The sequence below is a fragment of the Echinops telfairi genome, unplaced genomic scaffold, assembly GCF_000313985.2.
Source record: "Echinops telfairi isolate 266 unplaced genomic scaffold, ASM31398v2 ScPeMD7_6;HRSCAF=24_1, whole genome shotgun sequence".
In the NCBI taxonomy this organism is placed as follows: Eukaryota; Metazoa; Chordata; class Mammalia; order Afrosoricida; family Tenrecidae; genus Echinops; species Echinops telfairi.
The window spans coordinates 8,933,867-8,947,557 of record NW_022103903.1 but is presented as its reverse complement, the minus strand read 5'-3'; the positions used below and the strand labels follow the sequence as shown (position 1 = coordinate 8,947,557).

Here is a 13,691-nt window from a genome sequence, read left to right as displayed (position 1 = left end):
AGACGAGCCAGTCAGGGTGCAGTATAGCAACGATGAAACACACAACTTTCCTCTATTTCTTTAATGCTTCCTCCCCCCACCCCTACTATCATGATCCCAATTCTAACTTACAAATCTTCCTAGACCAGAGGATGTACACTGGTACAGATGGAAACTGGAAATACAGGGAATTCAGGATAGATAAACACATCAGGACCAATAATGAGAGTAGCAATGCCAGGAGGGGAAGGGGAAGGTGGGCTAGAAAGGAGGAGCCAATCACAAGGTTCTATATATAACCCCCTCCCTGGGTGACAGACAACAGAGAAGGGAGCCATTCGGACAGTGTAAGACATGAAAAATAATAATAATTTATAAATTATCAAGGGTTCATGAGAGAGAGAGGGTGGGGGGGGAGGGGAAAAATGAGAGCCTGATACCAAGGACTCAAGTAGAAAGAAAATGTTGTGAGAATAATGATGGCAACAAATGTACAAATGTGCTTGACACAATGGATGGATGGATGGATGGATGGATGGATTGTGATAAGAGTTGTATGATCCCCCAATAAAATGACTTAAAAATTTTCTTCAGAGCTGGTAAAACCAAACGTAGGCTTTATAAGAATTGAAATGTGCTCGCTTCGGCAGCACATATACTAAAATTGGAACGATACAGAGAAGATTAGCATGGCCCCTGCGCAAGGATGACACACAAATTCGTGAAGCATTCCATATTAAAAAAAAAAAAAAAGAATTGAAATATGGTGCTGGAAGTCCAAGACCAAGGTGCTTGGCCTCTACATATATATTTACATATATTATTTTCAAGGCTTTCAGGGAGAATCTGTTCCATGTCCCTCTCTTGACTTCTGGTAGTTATGAGCATGTCTTCATTTGCAACTGCAGGACTGAAAGATATTATTTCTCTATTTCTGTGTATTTTCTCCTCTTTTATAAGGATTTCCAATCATATGGCATTACTATTCAACCGACCCCAGTGTGACTTCATTGTTTACTCATGCCCATGTCATGACCACGGATACATAAGTCAGCAATACAATTGGCTCAATTACGGAGACAACTCCCAGAGTCCACTACTTTTATTTCCCTCAAATCGGATTGCACATTTTGGAGAAGCTCTATTGCTGAAATGTATTTGGGACATCTAGAAAATATACTCCAACTGAAAAATGGTTTGTGGAAGTAAAAATCAAACACTATGAAAGTGAAGTGAATCAAGTAGACAGTATGTTATGTATTATATATATAATTTATGCATATTATATATATAAATTCAAGATGAAGTTAAGGAAAATTAAAACAAGTCTACAAGAGCCAAAATATGACATTGAGTCTATCCTACCTGAATTTTGATAACATCTCAAGAATAGGTGTGATAGATTGAACACTAATGACAGAAAACCTGATGAGATGTAGTATGATAATAAAACATCATACATGAAGAAAGCAAAAGGCCATTGAAAAGAAAGGAAGTGGATGTCAGAAGAGACTACAACTTGAACCTCAATGCAGAGAAGCTAAAACGAATGGAAGAAATCATGAAGTAAAAGAGCCCACGAGAATCGTTCAAAGGGGAGCTCAAGAAGAAAAATTAAAGAGTTAAATGAAATGTGCCAAGACTTGAGTTGAAAACTCAAAAGGGAAGAACACACTCAGCATATCCCAAACTAAAAGAAGTGAAACAAAGAAATCAAGCCTTAAGTTGCAATAGTGAAGGATTCTAAGGGTCAAATTCCACACACACACACCCTTACATTTCATTTATTTATTTATTTAAAAAAATACATTTATTATTTTTTAATCAATCATTTTGAACTTGTATGTCATTAAAGACTCCAAGACCACTTTAGCTTTATTTCTCCTCCTTTCTACTCACTCAATCCAATATTCAGATCTGAGGGGTAGCTGTTGTTCACCATGAAGCAATTTGTAGTTTTAAATTTTATCTATCTATCTATCTATCTATCTATTTATTTATGTTTTTGTGCCGCTACATTTTTTTGTCCCACCCCCATCCCTGGCCTCTTTGTAGTCATCAAAGTCTTATCGATTGGTTTATAAGCCACATTTTTTCTTCTTTGTTTTTCCTTATACAGTGGTGATATTAAATGTTTAACTTTGTAAGATTGACTGAGTTTGCTGAGAATAGTGTTCTTTCATTTTGTCTTGTGGTGTTTAAGAGTGCTATCATTGTTTTTATTGATGCATAAAATTACCTAGGAAGAATGCACCATCGATTGCTTATAGTTGAGGCTTTGGGGTCAGCTATTGAATGGCACAGGAAGCATAAAATGAAGATGGAAATAATACACAGAGTGAGTACTCCCCCAAAACAGGTCACCATTGAACCATTTCAAGAGATGGCATTTGATCAAGAACTAATTATTCTGAAGGAAAACAGTCCAAGCTACATTGAAGATTGTAGAAAAAAATAAAATCAAAGTTCCAGGAGTTCACAGAATATTATTTAAATGGTTTTAAAAAGCGGAAGAAGAACTGAACATACTCATTTGCCTATGAAAATAGCTAACTGATTGGAAGGGATCCGTATTTGAGTCCATTCCAAGGAAAGGTGATCAATAGAGAGAAGAAATCAACAAACTGTATCATTAATATCACATGCAAGTAAATGTTTTCTGAAGATAATTCAAAAAGAGTTGTAGCCATACATGTAAAGGGAGCTGCAAGAAATTCAAGCTGAATTTAGAAGAGGAAACAGCATGATGAAAATCATTCCTGATGTCAGATGGATCTGAGATTATCAGAAGAAGGTTTTCTTGTGTTTTATTGACTATGTGAAGGCATATGATGATGTGGATTACAATTAACTATGGATAACACTGATGATCCCTTCAGGACCAGTGGTGAGACGGTGATACCAGGAGGGTGGAGAGAAGGTGGGGTGGAAAGGGGGAACTGATTACAGGGATCTACATATAACCTCCCTGGGGGACGGACAACAGAAAAGTGGGTGAAGGGAGAAGTCAGACATGGTAAGACATGACAAAATAATAATTCATAAATTATCAAGGGTTCATGAGAGAGGAGGAGTGGGGAGGGAGGGGGAAAATGGGAAGCTGATGCCAGGTGCTTACGTGGAGAGCAAATGTTTTGAGAATGATGAGGGTAATGAATGTCAAATGTGCTTTACACAGTTGATGTATGTATAGATTGTGATAAGAGTTGTATGAGCCCCCAATAAAATGATTAAAAATAACCAAAGTCAATGTCTAGAAACGAACAATGCCTATATATGCACAAATATATTTGAGATAATTGATGTATGGATTGTAACAAGAGTTGTAAGAGGCCCCAATAAAATTATCATAAAAATTTTTTTAAATTAAAAAATAATAAAACACTGAGAAGAATGAAAATTCCAGAAAACTTCATTGTGTGAGTGCAAAACCAGTTCTTGCACCAAGAATCAATCATTTGGATAGAATACTGGAATCAAGCATAGTTTAAAATTAGGACAGGTGTTTATCAACGTTACATATTTTCACCATACTCATTTCAAGGAGCATAAAATCCAAGCACCTAGACTATATGCAGAAAAATGTGGCATCAACATTAAATGAAGGTTTTTTAACCACCTGATATATGAAGGTAACACAATCTTACTTGGTGAAAGTAAGGAGGGCTTGAAGATAAATGATTATAGTGTAAAATATGGATCATAGTGCAATATAATAAAATCAAGATCCATTCCACTGGATCAAAGATATTATTATGATAACCAGAGAAAAGATAAGCAGAAAAAAATATTTCAGTTTGTTTGGATCCACAATCAATGCTCATGAAACCAACCAACCAAATCAATAAACTGACTGCCATCAAGTTGATGCTGGGTCATAGTGGCCCTGCAGGACAGGGCAGACTGTCCCTGTGGGCTGATGGCGCTGTAGATGTTTACGGAAATAGAAAGCCCCATCTTACTGTGGAGCAGCTGGTGATTTCAAAGGGCTGGCCTTGCGGATCACCGCCCAAGGCATAACCGCTGTGACCCAAGGCTCCTTGTGGAGCCAGTATTCCAGAAATCACATGATGTCTTACATTGGTCAAATCTGCTGCACAAGATTTCTGTAAAGTGTTGAAGAGCAAGAATGTCCTTTGAGGACTAAGGCACAGCTGACTCAAGCGATGGTGTTTTCAATCGCCTCATAGACATGTGAAAGTTGGACAATGAATAAGGGAGAGGAGAGAAACATCAATGCACTTGAATTATAGTAATGGTGAAGAATATTGAAAATACTGCCACAGACTGCCAAAAGAACAAGCAAACCTGTTTGGAAGAAATATAACTGGGACACTCCTTAAAGGCAAGGATGGGGAAACTTCATCTGACATACTTTGGCCATGTTATCAAGAGAGATGCGCCCTGGATAAGGTCATCCTGCTTAAGAAAGTAGAAAGTAGGTAAGAAAAGATGACCCTCACCGAGCTGGATTGCCACACAGGCTGCCATAACGTGCTCAGGTAGAACAACAGTTGTGAGGATGGTACAGGTCTGGGCATGTTTGTTGTTGTTGTTTAGTTTTGTACCTAAGGAGGCAGTGAGTTGGACCCAACTCAGGGGCACCTAACAACAACACACAGCAAAAACAATACATATTGCTATATATATAATGAAATTTCATGGATTTTAACCCTCACATATTATAGATAGTCATTCTTTGAAATGCCTATATTTGTATTTCTTTTTAAAATTTAAATATATTTACCATATATATTTAAGCTGAGTATAAGCCGACCCAAATATCAGCTGTGGCACCTATTTTTTTTTTAACATTTTATTAGGGGATCATACGACTGTGTAAAGCACATTTGTACTTTGTGTAAAGCACATTTGTACACCGTTTCTCAAAACATTTTCTCTCCATTTAAACCCCAGACATTAGGTCCTTATTTTTCCCCTCCCTCCCCGCTCCCCCCTCCCTCATGAACCCTTGATAGTTTATAAATTGGTATTTTGTCATATCTTGCCCTGTCCGACATCTCCCTTCACCCACTTTTCGGTTGTCTGTCCCCCAGGGAGGAGGTCACACACAGTTCCATGTAATTGGTTCCCTCTTTCCTACCCATTCTCCCTTTACCCTCCCTGTTTTGCCACACACCACTGGCCCTATATAAAATAGGCTCACGGCACCTATTTTTACCACAAAAACTGCATAAAAACTGTGCTGAAAAATTCTGCTTATACTCCAGTATACATGGTAAATGGTTTTAAGAGAAATAGAAAAATAAAATAAGGATTAATTTATAAAATATCCTTTAAATTAGTATGTATGTGTACATAAAATAATAGAAAGAAGAATAGTTTTATAGAATCAAAACTGTTCTAAAATAGGTGTGAATCACTCCATATGTTATTGAAAATGTTAAATTTCAGGCTTCTTGGTTTAAGAATTCCGAAAGAAATATTTCCCTTGAGATAATATGATCCTACATCAAAATATTTTCAATCCTATTGGGAACAAATTTTTAATATGCTATACAGATTTCCAAAGAAACTATTGCATTTAACTATATGTAGGGTGGAAATGAATTCCAGTTACTAAAACTTAAGCAAAAATGCAAATCCATTGGAAGCTTCTTTTTTTAATCAATTAACGTAGTTAACAGTAGGACTTGATTTTTTCATATTTAAGTGACCATGCTTCTTCAATATTCTTTTTATATTATCCCATTTTCAAAAATTCATACTTTATATGAATTATATGTATCCTATGTAGTAACTACAAATTTGTATTATAAAAAACCAAAATTTTATCACTGAAATATAACAATAAAATTGTCTTACAATGGTAAAAATTAAACTTATGACCCTTCGCACTCACATTGCTTCCAAACATATCACATTTGCGTGTGTTCTAAGTAAGAAATGCAGGTTTGATTTCCCTTATGATAAAAATGACTCTCCATGTAACATTAATACTGAGGCACAGTTTGTGAATACTTTAGTAAGGAGGCCTGGTGGTTTAATTGATTATGCACTGGGCTGCTAACTACAAGGTCTGCAGTTCAGATTCACCAGCCACTTCCAGGGAGAAAGTAGAAGCTTTCTGTCCCTGTAAAGACTTATAGCCTTTGAACGTCACAGGGGTCACTGTGAGTTGTAATTGACTTGTTGGCAATGAGTGTAGTCCTGAGTCTAATAGAGCCAGATTTGTCATGAGAGAACTAAGGTTAGCACTATGTAAACAGTGAGGGATGAAGCTGAAGCGCCTTTCGGGTTGAAATATGTTGCTGCCTGTGTGGGGGAAGGTGAGAGAAGGAGGAAATCAGAGCTGGACACCTTCCCAGGAACTCCACTAGATGACCAACTCAAAGACCAATCTTCCACAGACACTTAATGAAGACGTGGTTCAGGCTGTTTCTCGAGACTGCTTTGCCCATCAAGAAAAGATAAGAAACAGTGGATTCTGCAGTTACAACCTGCAATCAAACCAGGAGAGCGGAAACAGGACATCTTTACTGCTCATTGAATCACTTACAGTGGTTTTCCTTTGGATTCACAAGTCAAAATTAAAGGCTGTCCTTCTTGTGGAAAAGGAGTGGATGGTATAATCTTAACTGATGGTGTATCTAGGGAAAAAATAAAAAAGAATATTAAGAAACATCATCAAACATGTATAAAATTAATATTTAATGTATGTTCAGGCTATCTTTTATAATAGGATATATTAAGGGATTTGTCAGGTTTGGTGAAATACTTTACAGAGCTTTAAAAAGGTAGCATTATCCTCTTCATGCAAAGCTAACAAAAATATATGAATAACTTATGAGTTACCACTGTTGTATTATTGCTGAAATCTGAATTTAAAAGTAAAATTGCAAAAAGTGGTTCAGATGAATATCAAGCGTTTTATACAATTGTTTCTTCAACTATTTATAGACGGCCATGAATACTGTTATTATGGACTGAATGCATTTATGTGCATTTGAATAACAAACTTTCATTATTGAAGGAATACCTGAAACTCACAGTAAGATGCTTACAATGAACTCAAGATCAAGTACAAAACTTAGGAAGAATCTTTTTGGAAATGCAAGTAATGTAGCACGTAACACATGCTCCTTGTCCTAAAGTACTCTTAGCAAATCACTTGAAGTAGAATTTAGAATTCTACTAAAAGTTAAAAAAGTGTTATATATATATATATATCACTTCATTATTATAGAATTATTTAGTCACACTTTACAACGATATCATCTCTAAAAAAGGTTCAAGATTATCTTTAAGACATTTAAATGCATTCCTTTTATGTCACGCAATATTAATAAATAAACAAAATGATCCATATTTCATCGAGCAATGGGGGAAAAATAAAGCAACATTGTATTGCTGTTGTAGTTCATTGCCATGAAGCAGGTTCAGACTCCTGGTGGCCCAGGGGTGCATAGCAGAATGACTTCATGGGGTATCTAAGGAAGATGACTGCCAGACCTGAAACTTAAGGCTTCTCTGGGAGAAGGTGAACTTTCACCCTGTCTGCCAGGAGTTGGTACTCCATCATTTATTCTACTCAGGGATTCCCGGCACTAGAATGAACACATTCATTTCTTTATGAGGCTGTACAAGTCCTGGAGCTCTATGCCACAGTCAACATGGGCCTGCTTGCTTTCCTCATGTCTGACCTTCATGAACTGGTCAATTCCAGTTCACGGTGACCCCATGTAAGTGGGAGTAGAACCGTACAGCATAGCATTTTCAATGGGTGATTTCTGAGAAGCAGATTGCCTGTCCTTTCTTCCAATGCACTTATGGGTGTGCTGGAAACTCCAACATTTTAATTTGGAGTTTTAATCCGTACACTATTCAAGAGCTCTCCGCATTCTCTAAGATAAACACAATAGGTTCTGCTCTCCAGATAGTCACAATTATTCTAAATCTTCCCTCAGTAGCAAATAATTGCATTCACCTAAGATTTCACTGACTGTCTGACTCAGAAACCATTAAAATAAATGCTCATCTAGAGACTAATTTTAACTAAATTATCTTATTTAAAGAAAATATTTTTAAGTTTGTCATATATAGCGTAATAAACTATGGTCCTGTGGAAGGGTTCATAGAGCATTTATTAATTATTCATTCATTAAATATATTCTTTCTTAATCATTAAACAAAAATTAGTTCAACAAAAATGTCAATAGTTATAACTCATGGATATAAACTTACGCACAATCATGGTGAATCATTCTGATGTAGAGTAACTCATTGGAAAGTATTATTTGGACGGATACAACATATTCGTCATATTTTTAAGTACTAGAAGAAAATAAATTTTGAATAATAGATTTAAATGGGCTTTATAAACTTTCCTATTATCATAATTATATTTATGGGAACAGTTGTTAAAAGAATCGGATAATCTGCAAAGTGGAACACTTTTGAATATATAGGAGAAAATGTTAGTAATTATGCAGATAAATGGTTGTGAACCAGAAAGTTTCAGGAAACTTGAAGCCTACGGTCCTTGGATTTTTTACCAACTTTTCATATAACAGAAGTTAATTTTCTCCTGTTAGAAAACAAAGCTACCTGGCCAAGAAAAAGAAGAATAAAGCCAGACAAGGGTCCATGGGGGGAAAGCATTTAAGTTCTACGTGATTTGTCCTCTGATTTACTTTTGCCTTCGGACACTCTTCGCCACTCTTTAGATTTCAGGCAATCGGGTCTTGCTATTAAGCTTATAAATCAAATGCCTTCCACGTTGCCTTTGTATCTATTCTGCCGGGCTTAGTGGTTACGCTTCTTCTACTTGCCTAGACAGTCACAGAAACTAACAAGGGCCGTTGCTACCCTATTCTGTATTGACTCGTCAGCAGCGAGTTTGTTTTTCAGTTTGGCTTATGCCTTTTAATGTTTAACTCCAATATCATTTGATGAGAGTAGTGAAAATTACTCTCAAAGCTGACCAGATCTGTGTACTCTATGTTCTCTTTTAACACTCAACTTTGCAAAAGCAACTGCTATAGCCTCAGGATTTTGCATCATTATTTGCACAACGTATCTGCTTAATATTTGTTTATTAAATAAAGAGGCACAATAAAATTATCCATAGGTATCCTTCTCATCATTTTGGACCGTTAATAATTGACTTAGTTGAAAATCAGCAGACTTGGTGGTGTAACGCGTGACATGCGGGGCTTCGAAGCATAAGGCACAGTGAGAACCTAACAGCCAGTTGAGAGGAGAGAGAGCAGGGTTTCCGTTTCGGCCAGGATTGCAGCCTGGGAATTGAGCAGTTTGATTCCGGCTATAGGGTCATTTTGCGTCGGAATTGACTTGATGGGAGTGGATTTGGCTCTGTTTCTTTGCAGTTCTTCAAAATATTGCTGGTACTGATCTAAGGGAGATTACTTTCAAGTAGTCATATCACAAATCTTAGAACCTTAGACTGATTTTATAAAGTCTTGTTTTAGTGCTTATATTTGTCATTGAGTTCTAATTCAGAGCTTTCATTCCAAATATAACTGAAAGGAATGGGAATTGTTTTTAAACCTGACATTTACTTAAAACGTCATTTTAGGACTTACCATGGAATTTATCACACTTTTCCAGTCTAAGAGCAATGCGTTGTACTTAATTTAGTTCAAATTTCTTTGGAAAATATCACTTCATTTTGCTTCAGTACTTTGAAGATATGCATTATGCTGTTTTAAAATTAGTGGTACAGTGTGTTGTATTGTGCCTATTAGTAATGTTGTAAGGTACTATCAAGGTGGTTCCATCTCATAGTGACCCTATGCACAACAGAACAAAACACTTCCTGTGCTGTACCATCCTCACAAGTACCATTATATTTGAGTTCACTGCTGTAACGACCATGTTGATCCATCGAATCAAGGTCTTTCTTTGTGCTGACCCTCTGCTTTATCAAGAAGAACGGCCTTTGCCCGGGACTGGTTCCTCCTGATAGCATGGCCCAACTCCTATCTTAGTATCTGAAGAGTATTTTGAATGTTCCTTTTAGAAATTTGTATTGTTATTACTGTACTATTGAGAGCACTCCCTAATAATTTATTTACTTTTTAAATTTATTTACTTCTCTAATATTTACAGAGGTGTTATATGTTATACTTAACATGTCCCAGATAAAAACTTATATTTTATATAAAACTTATATGTTATATAAACCAACTAATGATTTCAGTGAAAAGATAATGGAATTTTCCACAAAATTTTTGAAGCCCCATCATATATATATACACACACACAAATAACAATGGCATGGAATAATTAGATTTTAATTATTCTATAATACAGGATATATTTTGTTTTATAAAACAATGTACTTTGTAATTACAAAACACCACTGCTTGAACTTCCACATTTTTTGAATTAAAGATCAAAGATCTTGAGCATACAATTGTGTCTTCTCAGATCCTAACATAATGCTTGATATGAAATAACACCTCTTTAAATGTTAGAGGAATAAACAAACAAACACAACAGTTAATGGACAGGTAGGGAGTGATCTTAATATTTAGGGGAATGTGAATATTTTATATTAGCATATAACATTAGGAATATATCCAGTAATTTGAAGTCCTTGTATGATGCAAGTAGGTAAAAGCTAGCCTACTAACTAAAAGATAGGGAGCTCAAATGGACTCCTAAGCAGCTCACAAGACAAGCTGAGTAATCAACACACAAAAGATTACAGCTTTTAAAACCCTATTGCAGATCTCCAGACAGAAGGTTCTTTATGAATTGAAGTGACTCAAATCTGCTTCACAACAGCAATGAAAATTGTGTCTTTTATCCTGTTTTCTTTTTATTTTGTCCCTAGATAATATTTTATTGTGATTTGAATGAAAGTTTACAATGCAAATAACTTCTCCTTTCAACAGTTTATACCAATTTTACTTTTTGACATTGATTGCCATTCCCACAATGTAGTAGTAATCTTACAGTATTGCCCTCTGTTCACTATTTCCTCCACCTTTCTTTCCTATACCTTCCTCCTGCCTACTGAACTGCATACCAGAATCAATGCCTCCCTTCTGATTTCAGAAGGTTGATTGTTCTAAGAATCCTGGTGTTATTGTTCATCTTATAGGCCTATTCTTTTACGGAAACCTTTTCAAGGGCCAAAGAGTCAGAGGTTCCACAGAGCATATCCAATCATAAGACTAACTTTTTAAAAATTTTACTTTGAATTTTGTTACATATTTTTCCATTCTGTCCAAGAGCTAATATCGTGACCCCTTTAAAAGTGACCAGCTGTTCTAGCTGGGCAGCGTCTGGTTCTCTTAGTGGCAGAGGCATTGGGGTTAGGATTCCTGTGGGATGCTATTGTTTCTTTGTGCCTTTGTATGCATTCGCAAGTGATGCTTCAGTTCTTGGTAGCAGTGAACCAAGTAACCTGACAATTTAAAACATATAGTGTTTCCCATTATCAGGCAGTTGTAGAAACTAATGCTATTTCTTAAAATGCATCAAAGATTTTTAAAAAGGTGAAAAGAAATTGACATTCTTCCTCAAGTATTTATTCTTTTACTGTTATTTCATTTAGAAAAAAATTACAGTTTATCAAGAAGTAGATAAATAAAATAAAGGATTTCCTTAAGCAGAGATTTAAGAGCTTTATCAAGTTGTGAAGTAAAGACAGCTCATGTTCTATGTGACTGATTCCAGGACATGAATCAAAGTAAAGATATTGATTCTGTAGGATGGATTTCCTATATAGTTAACAAAGATTGTAGAAAAGACAAAGGTCTCTGATAAAGCGGGGATCGATGTCCCTAAAGGACACCCAGGAAAGCACAAGTTCGTACAGTGTTTAGTGTCAGTGGGTCAGCAGCTTTATGTATCACTCAGAGATTTGTAGGTGAACAAACCGAAATTTTAAATCAAATGATTTATCGACAAATACCTTACCCATCTACAATCAAAGAAATATAAAAAAATAAGATTACATAAAAACATCATTGAGCTTGTATAATGATGTTCAAAAGAAAATCACCCATAAACAGTTCTTTAATACTAGCTAGCTTTATAATGTATAATCATATATGATCTAATATATTGTGGTAACAATGACTTATAATGTACATCTGCACTTATTTGTAGTGTTTATGGCAATATGTGGATCCTAATGTTATGTGTCCATAAAAAATCATTTCTTTTGAATACTCCCAAATGTACATGTTCATTTAACAAACATTTATGCAATTCGAGTGCAAGACAACAGCACTAGAGCCTATTTCGATCCATTGATTCACTAGAAACTACTCCTAAAAGTCAGATGTTGGTGGTCATAAATGACCCTACAAAGTGTTTGGTACAGTCTTAGGAAGAAAGTCCACTCCAGCAGAGATAGCCATTACATTCATTGGTTTATCTTTAGTGCCTAGAAAGACTCTTGAAACTCAATTCAATACTTGTTGATGAAAAGAATAAAGAGATTAGTGCAAAATTAATTTTTATAATTTTTCCAACTACTCCTCAGGATGAGTGTTTTTGAAAAATTAACTATTAGGCATAGGCATTTTCTAATGACAGCTGAGCAAACGTATTATAGGTAAGGCTCATTATTCGAAGTGCTCCATCTATAGTGGCTCATTGAACTCTTTCAGGGAGCACACACGGAAGTGTTGAGTATGTTCTCAGACAATGAAACTAGGGTTCTGAGGAGTGACTCATCTAACGAACAAAAGATATCACCTAAATAGTGTGACCATTTACCTTCTGTTGTTAAGCACACTTCAATAAATGCATTTCCTCAGTTCTCATTTAGGCAGCACCAGGACTTAGTACTATTTCTACTGTGTTTTGTCTCCTCTAGTTTTCCCAAACCAACTCTTTCTCTGTGAGCTGGAATCATACCCATGTGATTATTTTAAATTGTAAATTTAAAATTGTAAAACCTTTATTAAAAATGGTTGTACTCATACATTGACAGAGAGCTCTCCAAAACTCAAGCTAGATTCAGAAGAGGACATCACACAAGGAATATCATTACTGATGTCAGATGGATCCTGGCTGGAAGCAGAAAATACCAGGATGATTTTTATTTGTATGTTACTGACTATGAAAATGCTTTACACTGCATGCATCATAACAAATGATGGATAATATTGGAAAGAGTGGGAATTACGTAAGATTCAATTGTTCTACAAAACCTTACATAGACCAAGGGATAGTCTATCTGTATTTTGAGAAAATAACCTGGATTATATGAAGAAAAGCATGATATAACAATTGTCATTAACAATCACAACTTTTTCTTTGCTGAAATCTAAGTAAACATGTTGCAATTGCTGAGGAAGATCAAAGATTACAGCTCTCAGTATGGATCACAATTCAATGTAAACAACACCCAAACCCTCACAAATGGACCAATAGATCACATCATGGCAAACAGAGAAAAGTCTGATCCACTATCAATGCTCATCCAATAGTGAAGAAATCAAATGGTGTATTATTTCATTGGGCAAAAATGCTTCATAAGAGTTCTTAGAGTGTTAAAGGTCAAAGACATAACTTTGAAAGTAAGCAGCCCAATGCTCAATCCAGGATATTTTCAATTGCCTCATGCATATGTGAAAGTCACACACTAGCTAAGACAGAATAGAGAATAATTTATGCATTTGAATTATAATGTTAGTGAGGAATATTTTGAAGCATCACTGAAAGAAATACAGTGGAAATATTCTTTAAAATCATGAATAGCAAGC

General features: G+C 35.6%; 1 protein-coding gene and 1 non-coding gene across 2 annotated transcripts in view; one reads left to right on the top strand and one right to left on the bottom strand.

The window, feature by feature from the left end:
* The window catches only part of CADM2 (cell adhesion molecule 2), a 368,234-nt gene that overhangs the window by 163,171 nt on the left and 191,372 nt on the right, over positions 1–13,691 (bottom strand). Inside the window, exon 6 of the mRNA XM_045286248.1 lies at positions 6,500–6,590. Coding sequence (XP_045142183.1) covers positions 6,500–6,590 — 91 coding nt within the window. The remainder of the gene's footprint in view (positions 1–6,499; positions 6,591–13,691) is intronic.
* On the top strand, positions 614–720 carry LOC115868110. The gene has a single exon (XR_004045419.1). It is a non-coding gene; the product is annotated as a U6 spliceosomal RNA (small nuclear RNA).